General features: G+C 35.6%; 1 protein-coding gene across 7 annotated transcripts in view; it reads right to left on the bottom strand.

Moving 5' to 3' along the window:
- Nucleotides 1-379: 379 nt before the first annotated feature.
- Nucleotides 380-22,530, bottom strand: part of HAUS1 (HAUS augmin like complex subunit 1) — a 31,110-nt gene continuing 8,959 nt past the window's right edge. For 2 of the 7 annotated variants that reach the window (XM_056824383.1, XM_007486621.3), the window contains exons 6-11: nucleotides 21,314-21,379; nucleotides 18,010-18,063; nucleotides 16,048-16,119; nucleotides 15,431-15,478; nucleotides 12,225-12,285; nucleotides 380-555 (exon numbers count right to left, since the gene is read on the bottom strand). In XM_056824383.1, coding sequence (XP_056680361.1) covers nucleotides 461-555; nucleotides 12,225-12,285; nucleotides 15,431-15,478; nucleotides 16,048-16,119; nucleotides 18,010-18,063; nucleotides 21,314-21,379 — 396 coding nt within the window. In that variant the 3' untranslated portion in view covers nucleotides 380-460. Of the gene's footprint in view, nucleotides 556-5,972; nucleotides 7,918-12,005; nucleotides 12,286-15,430; nucleotides 15,479-16,047; nucleotides 16,120-18,009; nucleotides 18,064-21,313; nucleotides 21,380-22,530 lie in introns of those variants that run through there. The other 5 variants (XR_008917830.1, XM_007486623.3, XM_007486624.3 and 2 more) reach the window with 5 other exon arrangements.

Raw genomic sequence — 22,530 nt, 5'->3', positions numbered from 1 at the left:
GTTGTTTTAAATTTTTAAGTATGATATGATGGAATATTATACTAACTAGAATACCAATATTCCTGGATTTAAAGGCATAAGATGCTGTTTCAAAACCACTGTGACCCTGGGAAAATAACTTCTCTTGGCCTCCATTTCCTCATCTGTACATTGGACAAGACAAATAATTACCAACATTCTTTCTAATCTTGGATACTATAATTTTAAAACTATGGTTGCCCTCTGGTGGCTAGAAAGAGAGCTATTAGCTCCCAAACATATAATTCAAACCAATGGTACTATACCAAAGCTATTTCTGGAAGTGTGACCTACCTCACAGCCGACATATGAACCATTTATTCCTTTTAGCTGAAGCTGGATGACCACCCCACAAAAGAACTGATACTTATTTTCAATTTATTACTCAACAATTCTTGTGACTTTCAATTAGAGTGTGCCATTGAGAAGGAATTTTTTTAAATCACTTGAACTTGTTTCCACTTATCTGTTCACCAGAGACTGATTTTGTAGAGTAGAAACTGACGTCATGGCTCCCTGGCTGCTCAACCCTGGTATCTGGTACAAAGAGATAAGTTATTGGAAGATGTCTATTAGCTCTCACAAATCTAATAATTTTCCTTAGAAATAAATCTCACTACGGACATAGACTGTGACCCAAGTCACAACAAGCTTCAATAGCTTGAACTTACCTTGAGAATTTTTTTCCCAGACACATACTATGCATAAGGAGATTAGGTTATTCAACAATAATATTCTACCCTTCCATCTTGCCCAGACAGAACATAGTCTCTCTGAGGACAAAGATGGTTATTTTTGTCTTTGCATACATTGAATCTAGACCAATGGCTCCCACATAACAGGTGTTTAACAAACTTGTTGGATTGAATAAGACCTCCTCCATTGGCACTGATTATCCATGTGATGGTCTCCTCATAAATCAATTGGTACCGGACATGTTCAAAATATAATTCACCTCTAGTATTCTCCAAATTTCTCTACTTTTGTTGAGGATACTATTTTCCTGGTCACACAGGTTTCTTTTTTAAAAATTTATTTATTTATAATATTTTTCATAGTTACATGATTCATGATCTTTCCCATCCCAATTCCCCAACCCCCTCTCCTGGAGCTGACAAGCAATTCTACAGGGCTATACATGTATCATTGTTTGAAACCTATTTACATATTATTCATATCTGCAACAGAGTGATCTTTTAATGCCACCCATATCCCCATCAAACCATATGATCAATCATATGTTTTTTGTCTGTATTTCTGCTCCCACAGTTCTTTCTCTGGATGTGGATAGTGTTCTTTCTCCTAAGTTCCTCTGGATTGTCCTGGATCATTGCATTGATGGTAGTAGAAAAGTCATGACATTTGATTGTACCAGTGTTTCTGTATACAATGTTCTCCGGGTTCTGCTCCTTTTGCTCGGCATCAATTCCTGGAGGTCATTCCAGTTCCCATGGAATTCCTCCAATTCATTATTCCTCTCAGCGCAATAGTATTCCATCACCATCAAATACCACAATGTGTTCAGCCATTTCCCAATCTAGGGATACCCCTTCATTTTCCAATTTTTTTGCTACTATGAAAAGTGCAGCTATAAATATTTTTGTACAAACATTTTTTCCTTATCTCTCTGGGGTACAAACCCAACAGTCACACAAGTTTCTAAACTTTTCCTAGGAGGCTCTCTCTCTCTATCAACAGCCCCAACATAGCCAACCAGTTGCTAAATAACTAAGCATTCCCCAAATTTGCTATTTTATCATTTTCCTCTGTATTTTTGCCATTCCCTGTCTAGAAAGTATTCTATTTCTCCCCTCAGTGTCTTTTTCTTCAAAATTTAACATGTATGCTCTTTCTTCTGCAAAACCTTCCCTGATCTTTCCCTAGTTCTAAGTGCTTTTTCCTTCAACAATTCTTATGTTGTATGTGCCTCCCATCCTTCAGTAAAAATATTATTTCTGAGGGCAGAAATTGTTTCATTTTTTTTGTCTTTTTATTGCCAGGGCCTATCATGGTACATTGTTCCTATCAGACACAATATTTATGCTTGAGTTATATCTCTGCAATATTTCTCATATCCACCATCTTCTTCCTACTTATATAGTTACTACTCTAGTTCATGTCTGTGTCACCTCTTGTCTAGCATTTTTATAATTAATTACCTTGTAATTGGCCTTTCTTCCTTTTAGGATCTCACTTGTGAAGATTGGATTTAGCTATCTCCTGATTGTAACAATGAAGACACTTAGCTCTTCCTTTATTGTGAAGATTAAATTGTAATCCCCTTACTGTTAACAATGAAGGTATTTAGTTCTTCCTTTATTGGGAATATTGAATTATAATCCGACAATCTATTTTTAGATTTTAATCCCCAAAAGGGGATATAATCTAACCAAAGAAGGTGTGAACTAAAGAGTGGGCAGTCCTGGAGAAAAGCGTCTGCTGTGATTGGTAGATGTGAAATTTAGGGGAGGCGACACAAGGGAAGTTCTTTAAAAAGAAGATCAGAGGCCAGAAGAAGATATTCAATTTAATTTGAGGAGATCAAAGAGCTCTCTGACTCAGAGGAGAGACTATGGAACTGGACCCCTGGAGGAGCTCGTGCAGGAGACCTCAGACTGCTTTCCATTTAGCCGGTTACTGTTGGTGAGTGAAAGGCTGACTTAGTGACTCTGCCTTTCTCAGAGGTATAAACCTCCAAGAAAGGCCCATCGTCTTGAGACTCTTTTCCCTGATTAGGATCTTAGTATTTCTATCTGGCTCAGAGGAAGCTGGAATTTCCTCTCTCTCATTCCTCAGTATCTTCCCTCTATTGTAAATAAACTACCATAAATTCTATTTACTTTAGTAATTCATTTTGGAATTTAGAAATTAAATCCCTGGTGACCACCTAATTAATATATTTCATATTTAATTTTAATTTAATATTTAAATATTTAATATATTTCAACCACCACCAAAATTTAACACTCTTTTCTAGTTAACTCCACCAGTAGTGTCAAACTCGAATATAAACTGGGGCCACTAAACTGTACATATAGATCCCTGCAGGCTACATATCAACTCAGAAAAATGCATGTTAATATTATCTATTTTAGCATATTTTAAAACTTATTTTGCCATTTCCCAATCACATTTTAATTCAAATGACAATTGGGAATAATGTGAGCCGTCTAGCACCTCTGATCCGCACAGCTATTAAAATAACTTTGCTAAAACATGGTTGTGTCCATGTCATTTTTCCTGGTCAAAATCTATCATTGGTTTCTTAATGCCCCCAGGATAATAAAATATAAGTACCTCATTCTGGCATTTAAGGTCTTCTATAATATGGTATCTATCAACCCATCTTCCCAGTCTAATGTCACATTAAACATTCTACATTCCTACCAGACAGGATCACTAGCTGTTCCTTAGACTTCCCTGATTCCCTTCCCCAACTTGTTAATGTTGTCTCTCTTCACTTGCCCTTATACCATATTTATTTGTGGATGTTTAGTTCTCTAGTAGAACAAAAACTCCCTAAAAGCTATTGTTTTTGTGCTTTGATAACACAGCCAAATACAATGCTTTCCACATACTTTACTTCAGTTTTCCATGGAGCTATCATCTCATCAATGTGGGTATTTGCTTCAATGATGAAGATAACCCCTTCTGTGCCTTTTTATTTGGAATACTTGTCCATGTCTTCCCATAAATATTCCACTGGCAAGGTACACCCAATGTGCTGAATGCCTTATATTACAAAGAGAGCAATGAAACCCAAGGACTGCCCAAGAGTTAGTCTTCATCCTCACTACATGAGTATAGCTTGTCTCCTTTTCTAGTCATAAATCTCTTTGATATCTATTACACAGCTGGTGTGCAAGTTTTTATTGGTAATTTGCTGCAGGCTATCATCACTCATAATATTTCCTTTCCCCTTGGGTTGATCCACAAGACTAATTTTCCTGAGACTGAGGTATTTATAATTCCATTTTATAGAGCATTACTAAATGACTACTAGTATTTAAAAAAACAAGGTGGACCTTTATTTCAGGAAGAATCTGAGGACAATTAAAAGTATCACACAATTTCTAAAATGTCATCCAATCTATTCTCTCTCTCCTATTCAATTCAGGGTTCAGTTCATTATTCACTTTAAGTCTAGACAAAAGGCATCTTCATCCATTTGGTTGTCCCTGGACCGACAGTTAGGCCAAACAAATTCTTTATGGATCTCATTTGGAAGATGTGTAACATTCTGGGCTTAATGTGATTAGAACATCAACCTCAAACAAGAGCATCTGGAATATGGCACCTTCCCATACCTTCCAAATGCAAGAGGCATAATCCCTTTACACTAGACATGTCACATTAGGACAAACACCTCTGGAAAGCAACTGTTCCCCGTTTTATTCCCTATGTGATATTAATAATCAGTATGTTGTTGAACAAAGTTATCTATTACTGTTTTCCTGTTCATACCTTCATCAAGTATCTTTGATATGCATGTGATTAGACTCAAAAATTTTGTAGATATGGGAAAGCAGATGTATAAATTGGTAATTGTTATTTTCCTGATCCTATTTTTTGGTGGTAAAATCTGAGATTTTAAAATAGAATTTAGTATCCTTTCCTCAATACTCTAAAAAATGTGGAACCTTTAGACCAAACTACCTCTATATATATTTTGCCTGGTTCAGATGTTCTCCCCATTCTTTTTTTTTTTAGCCCTTACCTTCCATCTTAGAATCAATACTGTGTATTGATTCCAAGGCAGAAGAGCAGTAAGGGCTAGGCAATGGGTATTAAGTGACTTGCCCAGGGTCACATAGCTAAGAAGTGTCTGAGGCCAGATTTGAACCTAGGACCTATAGGCCTGGCTTGCAATCCACTGAACTACCCAGCTGCCCCTATTCTCTCATTCTTGATGATGGTCTGAAAGTGTTTCAGATAAGACTCATATCAGTAATTCCTTGTCCATTAAGTCTTTTCAGAACTCATCTTATTCATTTCATATAACACAATAGTATTCTGTAACAACCATATACCACAATTTGTTCAACCATTCCAAGTGATGAGCAACCCCTCAGTTTCATTTTGTTCATTATTCATCCAACCTCATTTTTTTGACATTATTTGGTACTTTAAGTATTCATGATATTTTCATTTAGTCTTATAAGCTTCTGTTCTCTCATATTTCTTAATCCTAAACCACATTTTTCAACATATTTGCTGTCCTTTCCTAGGTATCTTTGATGTCACCAAGTATTAAAATACATACTGAAATGATATCCTACCTAAATTAATTTCCCTATTCAGTTCATGCCAATCAAAATAACCAAAAATTAATTCATAGAGCTAGAAAAAATAATATCAAGTTTCATCTGGAAGAACAAAATGTCAAGAATATCAAGAGAATTAATGGAAAATAAAATATAGGAAGTCTTGCTATACCAGACCTCAAACTATACTATAAAGCAGTAATTATCAAAACAGTCTTGTACTAGTTAAGAAACAGAGCAATGAATTGTGGATTAAGGGAACAGATTAGATAATCAACATATGGTAGTTAATGTCCAAAGCAAGTTTAATAAACCCAAAGATCCAAACTTTTGGGGAAAGAACTCACTAATTGACAAAAACTACTGGGAAAACTGGAAAGCAGTATGGGCAGAGACTAGGAATGGACCAACAACATCTCATGTCACACACCAAGTAAGAATACATCTAGACTATGGGAGGGGGTTGAGAGGAGGGGAAGAAAAAAAACCATGAATCATGTAACCATGGGAAACTATTCTAAATTAATTAATTAAATAAAAATTTTAAGTCACCAAAAAAAAATGCATCTAGATATAGATCTAGAAATAAGGGGTGAAACCATAAACAAATTAGGGGAATGTGGAAAAGTTTAATTGTCAGATAAGGGAAGAATTTATGACCAAAAAAGGCATAGAGGACATCACAAAAAATGCAATGGATAATTTTTATTAAATTAGAAAGTAAAAACATACAAATAAAACAAACACAACCAAGATTAGAAGGGAATCAACAAATTTTGGGGGGGGGAAAATGATAGAAAGTGTCTCTGACAATGCACCAAATCACTATAATGCTGTAGATGGCTGATACAAACATTCTGGAGAGCAAGATGGAACTAGGTTCCAAGGGTTATAAAACTATACATATCTTTTGACCTAGCAATACCACTACTGGATTTGTATCTATGACTATATGATCTCTATGATAAGTCTTTGAAATTTCCCATTGTGAATACTAAATATAAGATGATCAAACGCTCCTTAAATTCTATTTTTTGTTACTTCTGGATGCAAATTGGAACCGATTCCACCATTTCCTTTATTTGACTCCACAATGAATCTGTGAGTCATGTCTAGATTTAGCTTCAACATCTTTTTTGGTTTTCTGTTTATGCTGAGAAAAAGAATGTCAAAATCTATATGACTCAGTTCCTTCAGGTGCGTATGCCAATTCGCTGACCACTGGACAAATATCTCACATTTAGATTATCAACAGTTAATGCTAAGAAAATAAAAATTAACATTTGACACTGTATCTCTTTCTGCCTTTCAGCCACTATCACTGAAAAAGTAAAAGGGAGGTAAACAAAACAGAGCTATTTTGTATCTTGTTCATTTTGGGAGATTCCATTATAGCACCCCTTCTGGCTATTTCTTCTCCACCCCCTCAACTTACTCTCACAGGCTGCATCCCATAAGAGGTAATAACCTTCGTTCTGGTACTCCTATGGAAGCTATACTCCTAAAACTAAAGCTCACAAGTTTCCAAAGGTGCCTGCATTTTCTTTCTTTTTAAAAAATATTGTATTTTGCTAATTATATGTAATTATAATTTTCAACATATATTTTGGGTCCAAATTGTTTCCCTCATTTCTTTCCTTCCTCAAGCTGGTAAGCAATTTGATCTGGGTTATACATGTATGATCATGCAAAACATATATTTCCATATTGGTCAGTGTTGTGAGAGAATACTCATATAACCCCCCCCCCCAATACAAAATAAAAGAGTGAAAAACAGATGCCTTCATTTCCAATAATCATCTTCAATAGTCAACTAGAGAATACAAATACAAAGGCATTTATTGAAATAGCATAGCATAAAAGAGTAATAGAACATTCCCCCTTAAACCTAGGGCATAGTCTCCTACAAAGATACTATGTCTGCCACACAGATGCTTAGGAAATAACAAGTCCATGCTGTAAAGTCCTGCGGTCCTTTCTCTTTTGGGGATGTCCTTGCTTATGATGGACAGGTAGTTAGCTCCTGGTCCTCTCTGCAGAACTGCTGATGACCAGGATTAACTCTCTCATCTTACACAGCTGCTTAAGTCTCATGCCCTGACCAACTCCCTAATGACTTCCTTTTAAAAATACTATGGGGGAGGTGGGGGCAGCTGGGTGGCTCAGTGAGCAAGGCCTAGAGACATGAGATCCTGGATGCAAATCTAGCCTCAGATACTTACCAGCTGAGTCACCCTGGGCAAGTCACTTAACCTCCACTGCCTAGTCCTTACTGCCCTTCTGCCTTGGAACCAATACCAAGTATTGATTCTAAGACGGAAGGTAAGTTTAAAATATATACATACACACACAAACACACATATATTTTTATACACACTATAAAGGCCAATCATTAGCTCCTTACTAATTCCATCAAGTTTGATTTAACTTCTTTTTATTTCATTAGGGAAGTTAACATTATATCTCCTTTAACTACCCCTTAATTTCTATAAATTCATTGGCTAGGTTATGGGAAGAGGTTTACCTTGATCAGTTCTCTTGCCCCACAATAATCATCTTCTTGCTTGAGTTATTAGTAATAAGCCTTGTCTGTACTCAGGCTAGTCTTCAGAAAATACTGTCCTTGAAATCCTACCTGAAACACTTACAGGACAGTAGTTCTTTCCAGAGCTTATAGTCTGCTGACAAAGGCTTCAAGTATTGAGGGTCACTTTCACCCAAAGACAAGGTATCAGAACAGGACTTTTATGGAGAACAATGTCATAGTAAGTACTTAATAAAGGTTTCTTTTTAATGAAATGTGATACATCACACAAAAAAAATCATAATATTTCATGACATTTCTTTCACACTTCTAGTGTGTAAGTCACTTATAACTAAATAATTCATTCCATATTAGGCTTGGAGTTGGGGGAACAAACGTTCCTTAGCCTTGCATTAACCTTATTTTATTTGATTCCATCTTATTATCTTCATTTTATGAATGAACTAAGACTTAAATTACAATTAAAAAAATAAAAAGGTTAATGTATGACTAAGAACTTTGAAGGAAAAGCCTCATGAGTCTTTTCCCAAGAAATTCACTATGATGATATGACTTATACTGATTATACTTATACATGATTTATACTGATTAGCTCATGTTAGCCTCAACATTCCTGTAAGGTACTACTAATATTACTATCTTCCTTTGAGAGATGAAAAAATGGAAGTTCAGCAAGGTTAAATAACCAGTCACTAAGTAATAGAGCCCATACTTAAACTCAAGTTGTCTTGCTCCAACTTCTATACTCTTTCTACTAAATCACAATGGAGGTGTGAGGAGTCAACCTTAAACAAGACTAGATATGACATCCAAAAGCAGAAATTCTAGAATCTTCCCAACAACAAACAAGAGGAAGAAGACAAAAATCAAGAAATAAAGTTTACTGAAGATCAGAAAGAGGGCTAAAAACCAATATTTTGACCCAGGATAGAAGGTAGGATAGAGTAAGTAAGTTTTTATGAAATCTGCAATGGCCAGTGGCTAAAAGCAATACAACTGACTGTGCTTGTAAAATAGCTCAGTACCTCCAAACTCGTTTGTGCTTGCATAAAAGTGTAGTTGTGTACCTAAAATCATAAAAAGACACGTAACATGTCTACCAGTCCTGCATTATGACAAGATTTGAATTAAAAATGAACCCTAGCTATGGAGTTTTCCTCTGAACATTAACTTTTCTTCTGTTACTCAGCTTACCCTCATTTAGGCCAGCCCCAAGGCCTTTGTCCAATATCTGATGGTCTTGTATGGTTTTTACCACATCTACCCAGAGTCAGAGCCTTTCTCCAGCCCTATGCCCAACCCAATAGGGGCAACCTGTTCTCACTGAGCTGGCCCAACAAAGCACCAGGAAAACAGTAAAATCTCAGCCGGACACCGAAGGAGAAATCTAAAAATATATTACTGAGCAATATGAGAGGACTCTGCTAAGGACAGAGGGAATACCACATAGCGTAGTACTAAATAAAGCTCTCCTATCAGCTTCTGTGGGATAGTGTTCCCATCAAGCCCATGACACCACAACCCAGGCAGGAACCATTTCCAGCCCTCGCTCAATGAACCATCTGTCATCTGCTCCCAAGACTAGAGGAAAAACTCCACTTGGCAACTGAACAGACCCCAAGGAAGTAGAGTGCTCTCTTTATAACCATTTTTGTCTTTAGCTTTCAAATTAGCAGCCTTTTCCCTTGTCTTGAACAGAAATGGTATCGCTAAAATAGCTTTATACAAATTCCCCGGAGGAACATCCATTCACTTAGGTTTGTGCTTATTATGTAATATCCAGCAATACATGACCAACCATGTGCAAAAGTTGCCATTGCTAATTATATCATGTATTCATCTCTGGCTCCAGCCTGGTTCAGGGCATTAGAAACGCGATACACCGCCACTTTATTCCAGGATCATTGGTATGACTCCAGTCTGCAAGTGACAAAGTCATTGCCATATGATGCTGGTTACAACAGTGTGAGAGTAGTTACACACTTCAGTTTTGCTTCAAATAAGCACAAGCCCATAAATTGTAGAGACTCACAACCCCAGGGTTTTGGAGGATAAGAGGATTAATTACACTTTTATCCTGAGACTTGATCCATCCTTTATCCTAAGTCCTAAAACTGCCAAATTAAAGTTGACTATTAACCCGGTATCAGACTAAATCTTTATTAATAGTCTAAAGGATTACCTACTTTCAAATTTGGGGCATGTAGCCTTTTTAAAGAACCAGAAACAAGAAATGGTTTGGAGATCCTTTCAAAATGAGCACTTTCTTTGGGGTTTCTCAGTACAGGCATGCCAGCCTAACTCAATCAGAGCCTGCCTTTCCTGAACAAGTGCAAGTGGCCTCCCCCATTCCCCACACCTCCAAGATCATTTTAAAAATTACTCATTTTATGATTCATTTTCCTTGGCCTTTATAAGGAAAGAATATTCATATTGGGTTAACAAGTGATAAATTTGTTAACCCTCCCAAGTAACAACTTTGCCATAACACGAATATGTGACTAAGGTGAGAATTTCAGGCACCAATGCAAGTTGTTGTTGGAGGCATTTTTAGTAACATAATATAAAATTAACAGAACTGTCCCTAGGATTAAGAAAATTACAGGGATCACCCCAGTTGCCAAAAATTTGGTGTTTTTTTTTCTTTTACCATTTTAAACAATGTTGAAAGAACTAAGTGGCTGAAACCACAAAAGGATGATCAAGGGAAACAATAATAGACTATGATTTAAGAATCCCGAGTTCTAGTTCTGGTTCTACTACACAAGTGGGTGAATGAGTAATTTAACCTCTGACCTCAATTTCTTTATCTGAAAAGTAGATTAAGAAAAAAAGAGCCCTTACCTTAACATTTGTCTTAGAATAGATATTAAGTATCAGTGCCAAGGCAGAAAAGTGGCAAGAGCTAGGAAATTGGGGGTAAGAGATTTGTTCAAGGGTCACAAAGCCAGGAAGTATCTGAAGCTAGATTTGAACCCCGGGCCTTTCATCTCCAGGCCCAATTCTATCCTCTATGCCACCTACCTGGCCCCAAAATAGATATTTTAACCTTAACTTGGTTGTTGCAAGGAGTAAATGAAATATATATGAAAACATATGGAAAATTATAAAGCGTTCTACAAACATAGGATTAATATTAGCACTACCCATATCACAGATCTTAAGGACCTAATAGTTGTGTGCAGAAATTATTTGAAGAAATTTAAAGCACTATGCAAACTATTAGGCTATTATTTTTGACAGGTGAGACTTATGATACTGTAAATCCACCTAAGCCCTGTCTCTAGAATATGTTTAGGCACTGTGGAGAGAAACTGCTAATAAAATTACTAGTTATTATTATATTCTATTATAAACAAGGACATACACCAAAATGAAGCAAATACGTATTGGCATAAAACATCAAGGTTAAGAGATATAGCAAAAGAAATCTAATAATCAATAAAGTAATTAACTAATTCAATTAATAACAAAAATAACTAATTGAATAAGCATAATTAGTTATGTTTGAGAGTGTGTTGGCCTGGGGCAGCTGAGTGGCTTAATGGATAGATAGCCATGCCTGGAGAGTTCCTAGGTTCAAATCTGGCTTCAGTCACTTCCTTAGCTGTGTGACCCTGTATCACTTAACCCTCATTGCCTAGCCCTTGTCCTATTAAGACAGAAAGTAAAAATTCAGGCAAGAAAAAAGGAGTGTCTTCAATGATATGGTTTCTCAGGATTTAGCCTGGGTCTAGATTAGGTCCCTTCATTGTTCCCCTCATCCAATAAGTAAACATGTTTATACTTTCCTCTCTGTAGCTGGACTATCTAAAGCTCACCAGTTTACAATGATCTCTCCTTTTTCAGACCTTGCACAGAACTTCTAATTTATGGCTTGTAAATTTATATACTTTGTCATATTCTTCTCTAATAAATTTCTACAGTGTACACCTTGTTCTATTCTCAAGATTATACTCTTTGCAGGAAGGAACATTGCAAGGGGAGGCCACTTGCACTGAAAGTACAGAAACTTCTTTTGTATCCTCCCATCACATTTTGTTACATAACCCTTGTTTTTCACTTTTGTTGTACCAATTTATTCAAAAGAAAAGATGACAGTCACCATAATATTTACCTAGTGGAGGAAATAAAGGATACCAAACCTCTGAACTATTAAGCACATCAGCATAGAAAACTGACAACCAAGATAATAGTTTATTTTAAGTTTAAAGAAAATATGTATTTGGATACAAAAAGGCAATACATATTGGGATTTTTTTTTAAATAAATAAGGATACTATCATTTCATGCAAAGAACATAGGAATAAGGTATTAGGGAAGGCAGACAAAAAATACACTCAAAATTTTAAAGTCCTTTTCCATTCACTTCACTTATTAGGTAAATCGACGCTTACTTTGATCTGGTAACAATTCCATCATGTCCACCTTCATTGTGAGCTCAGCATCCACAGAATTCTAAAGGAAGAAAGTATCTCAACAAATAGATTCAAGAATATCTGTTTTAAGTTCCTAAGTTTACTCCTCTTCTGCAGTTATTTTAAGCCCAAGGAAGAAAAAAGTAGATTAAATTCTGGTATCCCAAATAATATAAATATTTCCAGACATTTCCTCATCTGCTGCCCTTCAAAATAATGTATATAGGATGTTAGAAAGTTAACAATAATATGAACAGCAACTAAATCACTTCCTAGCACTAATATGTCCCTCCCATCTACCTCCTGCTTCCCTCTTTCCTATTAGCTGCTACGAACACACAACTCTTAACTCTGCTCTTTCTTCAAAAGGTAGTCTCATTCCTACCTTCCTTAGCCATTCATCTCTCTAGTCCCACTCCAATTCTGTCTACCTTCCTAATGTTCTGATCCTTTTTACTGTTTTCTAAGGAACACTTACTTTATTGGAGGTTATGTATTCTTGATATTTTTACCAGGCACTTCCTGGTTCTCACTGAAAATTCTCTTTACTATACTAAAACCACATTTCCTTTGTAAATCTCTCCAATGTAGGGTGTTTTTCCACTCCATAATGCCCAAAGAAGAATCCAAACAACCCATTTCTCACTACTATTTCTAGATCACAGATGTGCCATCAACCCTCTGTATTATTTTGAAATTCATGCCATCTAATTAGATCAGCTTTTCCCATCCTTAAAGATAAACAAGTCACATTCCCTCCTTCCTCAATAAGCAACTGTCTCAAGATTCTAGACCTTCAATCCTTCCTATTGTCCTCACTCTCTATTACTTTATTTGTATCAGTGTTGATGATCTGTCCAAGGCTTTACCCCTAAGAATTGCCTGACATTAATATCAACCTGAATAACATTTTGTCTCTACTTCACCTCAGTCATCTATCAGCACAGTCATTCATCATTGCTACAAATTGTTTCACCTCCAAGCTCTTGAAATCTTCAATTCTTTCAGAACACAACTGCCTCTCTTGTCACTTTTCCCTTTCTCTCACTACTACTGAACCTGCTCTTTTATCAAATCCCATCAATTCTTCATTTTTGTCCTCTTCTGTCTTCACTAGTTTCTATACCAGTGCCAACTCCATTTCTAACATGTTCTCACCAGCACCGAATCTCATCATTCCTGGATCTCTCTCTCCCCTCACTCACCAAATAATTACAAATTCCTAATCTTGAGTAATGTTAGACACCTGGATTTTTGAGTATTGACAGGGAAAGTATTGAGATTGTGCTAATTAGCCATTTCTTCTCAAATGGTACTTGCTGCTTCTCATAACATTTCCGTTTTATCTTTTAACCATCCTTTAACAAATTCCCAACAGTTACTGAAAACTTTTTGCTCTCAAGACTTTGAACCCCAACCTTGCCCCTTCCTTATTCTAAACAGATTTCATTTCATATATATCTAAGAAGAGATAGAAGCTGGTGGACTGGAGCATCCTCAAATCCCTTCTCCTTCATTCCAGAACTTTTACATATTATTTTCTCCAGACTCAGATGTTCTTTCCTCTTTCCACGGTTAAACATTTCCCTGGTGCCTGTGATCACCTCCTATGTCCTTCCTTGCTCCTGAAATTAGCCCATTTCCTTCTCCAAGGTTCCTTCAGTGCTGTCTACAAAAATATCTCGACTAAACTAAAAAGTTCTTTCCTTCTATTCTGTGACCTCCTCAAATTTCTGTTGCATCTTTGTACTTCCTTCCACTGCCAAACCTCTAAACAAAAATAATCTACAATTGCTGCTTCCAATTCACTTCTTCAATACCCACTCCTACCTCAAACCTCTGCCAAGGCTGCTATCTCCATGTCTTCAGACATGTCACCAATGTCTCTAGTCACTATATCCAATAACTATTTCTCAATTTCCATCCCCTTTGACTTCTCTGAAGCATCTGATTTCATAAGCCATTTATCTCCTTCTTGATGTTCTCTTCTGCCTTAGTTTTTCTGAAAATATATTTTCATGCCATTGAGTTAAAGGGAAAAGAAGTTGTAGAATTGGAAAGGGGTTAGGAGAATAGAAACAATATAAATTGATAATGATTTGCTAAAGGGCATGAGAGAATGAGGAGTAAGGAGTGGAGGATCTCACTCTATGCCATAGTCAAGATAAACTGAATTAATTATTTGTATTTTCCCCAACTCTTGCCTTCGCTCCTGCTATTTCTTATACTTTTGATACCTTTCTTTATTTCTCCATCTTTACCTATTAAAAATCACACATTTCCTTCAATGGTCAGCTCAAATCTTACTTCGTCCATTAAGTCTTATCTGATGTTCTCAATCAGGAATGGGCTAGCTTTGGAACAAAGAATAGTTTCATAGGATCAAATAATATGAGTTTAGAGACAACAGGGACCTTAGTAACCATTTAACCCTCTCATTTTACAGGTGAAGAAACTAGTTTTGTTAGGTCCCCTAGAAAGTGTAAGTGACTTGCCCAGGATCACACAGCTAGTAAGTGTCTGAGGTAGGATGTGAACTCAGACCTTCCTGGCTCTCCAAGTCCAGCATTTTATCTTGTAAACCAAAGGTTTTCAAACTTTTCCAAAATAGTAGAATTCTTCAGTTTAAAACAAACTTTGGCAAAACCCTCTTAGTAAAATCCTCTAAAATTATTTTTAATACCTACTAACAAACAGCATAAAGTTTGTTTAAAAACAAACGAGGTATTTTAGGACTCCTTGCAGTAGAGTTTGAGAAACACTGCATTAAACCAATCTACAACTGACTCATTTCTTGTATGATAGTTATCTTCCCTTGAAGATCATAAGCTCCTTGTAGGCAACATGGCATAAAGGATAGGAGCACTAGACTTGGGAGTCAGGGAGATTATTTCAAATCCTGCCTCAGATATTTAATGACTGCTGTGTGATCCTAAGCAAGTCACTGAGCCTTAGTTTCTGGATTTGGTGACCTCTAAGGACCTCTCTAGCTCTAAATCTATCAATCTTTCATCTTATAATCAACTTTGTCATCTCCCTTAGAACCAAACCCAGTGACCTGCACAGAGTTGTTACTCATTATATATTCGCTGAATGAACAAAGAACATGTGTTGGGGAAAGAAGTTCAGAGAGAACTTTATCGAACACTTCATGGCCACATTTATAGGTTTTATTAAGTACATACCAGTTCTCGCTTGGCTTCTTCAATTTTCACTTGAGCAAGAGAAGGATTCTTTTAGAGAGGAAAAAAGGTACATGTTAGATAACAGAAAATTTGTCAAATCACAGGGGCATGTCTTAACATAAAATTAAGATACAAAGGTCTCTTAAAACAAGTAAATTGAAAGTATGATTTTTTTTTAAGTGTTATGGATCTTCTTCAAAGGAAACAATGAATATGCTCAGTAAACATCAAAATTAAGAGTCAACAGTGGGCAGGACAGCTAGGTGGCTCAGAAGATAGAGTCAGGTCCAGAGATAGGAGGTCCTAGGTTCAAATCTGGCCTCAGATACTTCCCAGCTGTGTGACCATGGACAAGTCACTTAACCCCAATTGCCTAGCCCTTACTATTCTTCTGCCTTGGAAGTAATACTTTATTGATTTTAAGATAGAAAGAAAGAAAGGTGTTTGTTTGTTTTTTAATTAAAAAGAGAAAGACACACACACACAAAGATAGCAGTGGCTTAACCAAATGGAAAACAGTCTAGTAGTGAAATGAAACTCTGAGTACTTCCATTATTTCGAAGAAAACTTTGGGATACGAAACATTTTTTAAAATCATGACACAGTGTAATAAATACCGGCATTAAGTCTAAATAAGATTCCAATCTCTTCTTCAAAGGTGCAGTCTGTTGTTTGAGTTCAGCCAGTTTCTAAGGAAATAACAAAACCAAATTACCAAAAAGCAACGAAGAAAATTAAACTACCAAAGAAAAATTTTACAAATAATTTAAAAGAGAAAAGTTACACATCCAACATTTTTTTAAAGAAGAGTGGGAGTTAGGGATAGGCTATGTAATTTGATAAAGGAAGGTAATGAGGGAAACTGCTAGAATCACAATTATATGCTGTCTGGGAAGTTTGCATTTTAGTGCCAAGTAGTCAAAATGGAAAATGTTAGGACAGCCAAGCTCTACAAGACCTAACACACACATATCCAAAAGAAAGAAGTTAGCCTTTAGAGTTAGAAATATAAACCAAGTCTTGCAAAAAAAAAAAAAGGAAGTTGTGATACATGATTATAACGGAATACTATTATTCAGTAATAGAGAATATGAAGAACTAGGAAAAACTTGAGATTTATATGAATTTCTGCAGATTAAAGACAGCAGAACAAAGAGAACAATATACACAACCTTGACTACAAAGGCAGAATAAGTATAGAACAAGGTATACATTGTCGGTCATGACCAATGTACTGGTCTGGTGTTATTTCATTAATTTATTTCCCTGTTTCAGGAGAGGGTTCCATGGGGATGGGGAAGATTGGGAAGTGACGGTGGTGCTTTAAAAAGCATCAATAAAACCCTTTAAAAAAATCAAATGAATCCTAGCCTATTAAGGGCAGAATAGTGAAGAAATGTACATTAATGGAACTACAAAGAGAAAATAAAGGGAAAAGAAAAAAATTTATGTTAATGAACATTTAAAGCTGAATTTCATCAAAAAGACACACTGTAAAGAGTAAACATAAAGTTATACAGGTATCAAGGAGACAGAAACAAAGATCAAAGATGTCAGATATAGTTTGAATTCTGCCACTCAGAAATGGATTATATTAAAAAAAATGACACAGAGAACCATGAGATTCTTTAATTTTGAAACAGCTAGGTGGAATAAAGACAAATAGATGGCACAGCAGATACAGTACTGGGCCTAGAGTCTAAAGACCTGACTTTAAATGTAACCTTGGACACTTATTAGCTGTGTGACCTGGGCAATTTACTTAATGGTCTCTTTGCCTCACTTTCCTCAAATATAAAATGGGGATAATAAAAATACCTCCCCTGCAGAACTGCTGTGAAGACCAAAAGAAAGAATATTTGTAAAGTGCTTCCTTAGTACATAGCCTAGCTCACAGTGGGCATTATACATAAATGCTTTTCCCCATCCTTTCCCCTCTCCCACTTCTAGATCCTTTGACCTGCAATGGTCCTGAGATATTTAGTAATGAGAAGTCCACCTTTCCGCTATGCTGAGGTGGGACTCCAAGGACTTTACTACCCAATTAAACACGGTTAATGCATCAAATTTTCAATAATTTTTGTTGTTGTTATTCAAGACTTGGCAAATATCAATCAATCAATAAATAAAAATCAACATTTCCATATACATAGAACAGATATTATTGTGAAGGATAAATAAAAGAAATCAATAAAACTTTTTTAAACGGGGAAGCTAAAAGTCACAGAGGAGAGAACACCAGGCCTGGGGTTGGGATAATGTGGGTTCAAATTTGGCCTGAGACATTCCCACCAGTGTAACCCTGGGCAAGTCACAACTTCATTTTGCCTAGCCCTTGCCCTTCTGTCTTAGAGTAGTTACTAAGACAAAGTTAAAAATTAAAAAATAAAACAGAAAAGGGTTATCTTTAAAATGCAGCTAGAAGGCAACATTTCCTTTTTTAATAATTTGTATTTATACCTGTTGTTTTTATATCCCCTTCATTTCCAAATAACCCCATCCCCCAAACAAATGAGATATCTCTTATCACAAAGAATAAAAAAAGAACTGAAACTTCTGAAGAGTTCAACAAAACTAACCAACACTTCCATGGAGTCTGACAGTATATACAATGTTTCCATAGTCTTGCACCTCTGTAAAGAAGGGAGAGAGATGTATTTTTTCATCTCTTCTTCAGGATTAATGAAGGTCACTATAATAACAGTTAAGTTTCAGGAATAAAACTAATTAAAACAAAAATAAGATGACAAAGTGGCTATGTGAAAATGTGAAAGATTAACAACTTCTTTCCCTTTTGGCTAAAACTGAAAATATGAAAATCCAACTCATTTAAAATTTTTTAACTCATTTTAAAAAACAAAAAATCATAACTATCTTTAAAAAAGCTAAAAAGTTGCTTTCTTTTATGTCTAGTAGTGCCCAAATGCAGTACTTTTATGACTTTTTTCATTTCCCTTTGATCTCTTTGGGGCCTAGTAGTGGTATCACCAAGTTAAATGGGTAGGTCTATGTATAATAACTTTTGGGAAAGTGTCTAATTTTTTTCCAGAAATGGTTGTACCTGTTCACAGCTATACCAACCATGCATTAATGTGCCTGTTTGCTTACATGCCCTTCAACATCTGATATTTCCTTTTCTTGTCAACTTTGCCAATCTGATGAGTAGTGGTAGTACTACTCAGAGTAGCTTAATTTGCATAGCTCAAATTATTAGTGATTTCATGTCTTTTTTTTCCTCCCACAATCAGAGGAAGACTGTATTTCTTCCCTTGAGTCCTTTCAGATACTATCTAGAGAGATGGAGTGCTAGAGAGGTCTTAAGCATAGAAATAAGGGTGCAATTCTCTAGCAATAATCCCATCTGGAACACTGAGAATGAGGGATAACTCAATATAAATCCTTCCAGAGTCCCCAACAAGTATGATGTTATGATTTCTGAGAAGCACTAGCCTAAATAAGTGCAGAATGAGGTATGTTATTCTCAGATATGGACAATATAATTTGTTTTGTTTGAATGTACTTATTTCTTACAAGAGACAATTCTACTGGGGAATAGGGGAAACTCAGAAGCAACAGTTTTGTGTGTGTACATATATAAATATATAATTTAAAGATATTAGATATTCTTAAAAGAAAGCAAAAATAAATAGCATTGTTTTCTCTTTTTTTTTAAACTTTCCTTTTTGAAAAATTTATTTATTTAATAGAATTTATTCCCAGGTATCTCAGCCTTTCCTCCCTTTTTTATACTGTAAAAAGTATCACCCAACAAAGATTTGCATATATAGATTTTGCCTTTCATGTTTTTATTTTTCAGTTCATTCTCCATAGGTGGATAATTAACAAGTTATTCTTCATATATTACTTTTTCAGCTGAAATATAGTGTTCTCTTGGTTCTAACTTGTTTCAGTCTTCATTATTTCACATAGTTTTCCAAGTATTAAAAAAATTAACCTGTTCTGGGTAGCCAGGTGGCTTGGTAGATTGAGATGGGAGGTCCTAGGTTCAAATCTGGCCTTCCTGATCTCTTTTGGAAACAGACCCAACAAAGGGATTGCTGGATCTAAGGGTAGACAGTTGATAACTTGCTCTCCAAAAATGGTTGGATCAATTTGCATTTCCACCAACAGTGTGTAGTGTCCCGTTTTTCTACATCTCCTCTAACAACTGTCATTTTGCCCTTTTACCATTTTAGCCAAGTGTGAGATAACATATCTAAATTGTTTTGTTTGCATTGTCAGTGGTGATTTAGAGCATTTTTTCATACACACACATACACACATATATGTACATGAAATATAGGGAACATACTACACACACACACATATGGCTTTGATTTCTTCATCCAAAAACTGTCTGTTCATATCTTTTGCCCATTTATCAACTGGGGGATGACTCTTATTCTCATAAATTTGACAAAGTTCCCTATATATTTTAGGTATGAAACCTCTATCTGAGAAACTGTCTACAAAATTTTTTCTCCAATTTTTTGCTTTCTTTCTAATCTTGGTTACATTACTTTTATTTGCAGAGAAAATTATTTTCTATCTCACAATGCTCTCCATCTCTTTATTTTTTTAATTTTTATTTCTTTATGCCCTTACCATCTGTCTTGGAATCAATACTGTGTATTGGTTCCAAGGCAGAGGAGTGGTAAGGGCTAGGCAATGGGGGTTAAGTGACTTGTCCAGGGTCATACAAAAATTATTGTGAAGAATAAATAAATCAATAAAAGTTTTTTAAAAGGGGAAGCTAGAAGTCACATAGGAGTGAACACCAGGCCTGGAGTTGGGATAACGTGGGTTCAAATTTGTCCCAGTAATTTTTTTTTTTTAAACCCGTACCTTCCATCTTGGAGTCAATACTGTGTATTGGTTCCAAGGCAGAAGAGTGGTAAGGGCTAGGCAATGGGGGTTAAGTGACTTGCCCAAGGTCACACAGCTGGGAAGTATCTGAGGCCAGATTTGAACCTAGGACCTCTTGGCTCTAGGTCGCTCAATCCACTGAGCTACCCAGCTGCCCCCTGTTCCAGTAATTTTTACCAAATAGTATGTTCTTATTCCAAAAACTTGGATCTATACTTTTGTCACATACAAGGTTGGTTTTAATATTGTTTTATTACTGTTTGGAGTATGTCCTGTTCCACTGATCTACCTTTTTTTCCCAGCCAATACCAGATGGTTTTGATAATTACTGCTTTATAATACAGCTTAAAATCCAGTACTGCTATACCCCTCATTCCTTTACATTTTTTCATTAATTTTTCTTGAATGTTTTGTTCTTCCAAATGAATTTTACTATTTAAAATTTTTTTTCCCCAGATTAATAAAACAATTTGTTTTTGTAATTATTTGGGATGGTTTTGAATGAGTAGATTAGTTTAGCTAGGATTGTCATTTTAATTATATTGGCTCTGCCCATGAACAATCACTATTTTTCTAATTATTTAAATCTGACTTTGTGTAAAGTGTTTTATGTTTATGTAGTTCTCGAGTTTGTTTTGCCAGGTATTTTATTCTATCGTAATTTTAAATGGGGTATCTCTGTTAGAAATATATAAAAATGTTGATGATTTCTACTATTTTGCTAAAATTATTGTTAGTTTCAACTTTTTAGTTGAATCTCTAGGATTTTCCACATATACTATCACATCATCTGCAAAGAGACAATTTTATTACTTCATTGCTCATTTTGATTCCTTCTATTTTTTTCTTCTCTTATTGCTATGCTAGCATTTCTAATGCTAACTTAAATAATAAGAATAGCAGTATTTTAAAAGAAGTAAAAATTTTAATTCAAATCAAGGAATGCATTTCAGGACCATGTTAATTTCCTAGATTACTCAAGAAAAAGAAAATTCAATAAGGTTTAAATCAGCTCACCTCTGAAAGTGTCAATAATGATTGATGAGAGAGAGAAGCATCCATCCCTCGAGCTGAAAGTTGCTCCTACAAAACAAAAACAGAAATGCTAAAATGCATAACCATTCTTTTCAAATGAAGATGCTGTTATACATTTTCAGGAGCATAAGCTTTAAGCTGTAATTTAATTGATTTGATTTTAATTTAAACTATAAGCCAGACAAAAGCACTCACCTATTCATGCATTCAAGTATTTTTATTCATTAACCATACACCCTCTAACAAATGGTACAACATAACCAAAATAAAGAGCCAATAATTCCCAAGTTATAAGATATCTTGTGGCATAAAGGAAAATTGATGACAATGGAAATCCCACTGTTTTTTTTAAACCCTTACCTTTTCTCTTAGTATCAATTCTAAGACAGAAGAGCAGCAAGGGCTAGGCAATTGGGGTTAAATGACTTGCCCAGAGTCACACAGCTAGGTACTGTCTGAGGCCTGATATGAACCCAGGTTCTCCTGACTGCAAGCCTGGTGCTCTATCCACTGAGCTACCTAGCTTCCTCATAAATTCCACTGCTTTCAGGAAACTTCCTAAAAATATCAGGAAAAGATAATTATGAAGATGCACTTCATGCCTCAACTCCATTAACTAAAGACAATCCTCAGAAGGGCCTACTATTATGGACCTATTAAGGATTTCAATGGTTGATAAAGGAGATATGTAAAGACTCATTCCATAGGCTAATAAAGGCAGGTAGAGAATACTGAGAAAGTCAACTTGAAAAGTCCCAAGACAACGCATCATTAAGTATGAAGAATAGGGTTCTGAATAAAGAAAATCTGGAAATAATTATTCGTCTGATTGATCCCTAGGGATAAAAAGTAAGTATGTTACATCATCACACTGATTTAAAAATAATTCACTAAGTAAGCAGGATGAGTTTATTAGGAAATACTTACAGAGTAATAGAGCAGAACAAGAAAATTTTCTCTCTTCCATTTCAAATATCTATACTTCGCATGGTCCTCCTCTCTTTTTGTAGCGTATTATTCACTGATTTTATAAGTTGAAGCAAATATAGAACCTTACAAACACCCAAACACAACAGTAACTTGGAAGAGCCAAAACATCTGTGATTGATGGCCCTGTCACTCACTTCTGAGAAGTCTGCTTCTTTTCAGGGTTTTGTAGACTAGCCTAACATTCAGTTCATAGAAAGTCAATTAAAACC

The sequence above is a fragment of the Monodelphis domestica genome, chromosome 3 (assembly GCF_027887165.1).
Source record: "Monodelphis domestica isolate mMonDom1 chromosome 3, mMonDom1.pri, whole genome shotgun sequence".
Lineage (NCBI taxonomy): Eukaryota > Metazoa > Chordata > Mammalia > Didelphimorphia > Didelphidae > Monodelphis > Monodelphis domestica.
This window is presented reverse-complemented; position numbering and strand designations above follow the sequence as displayed.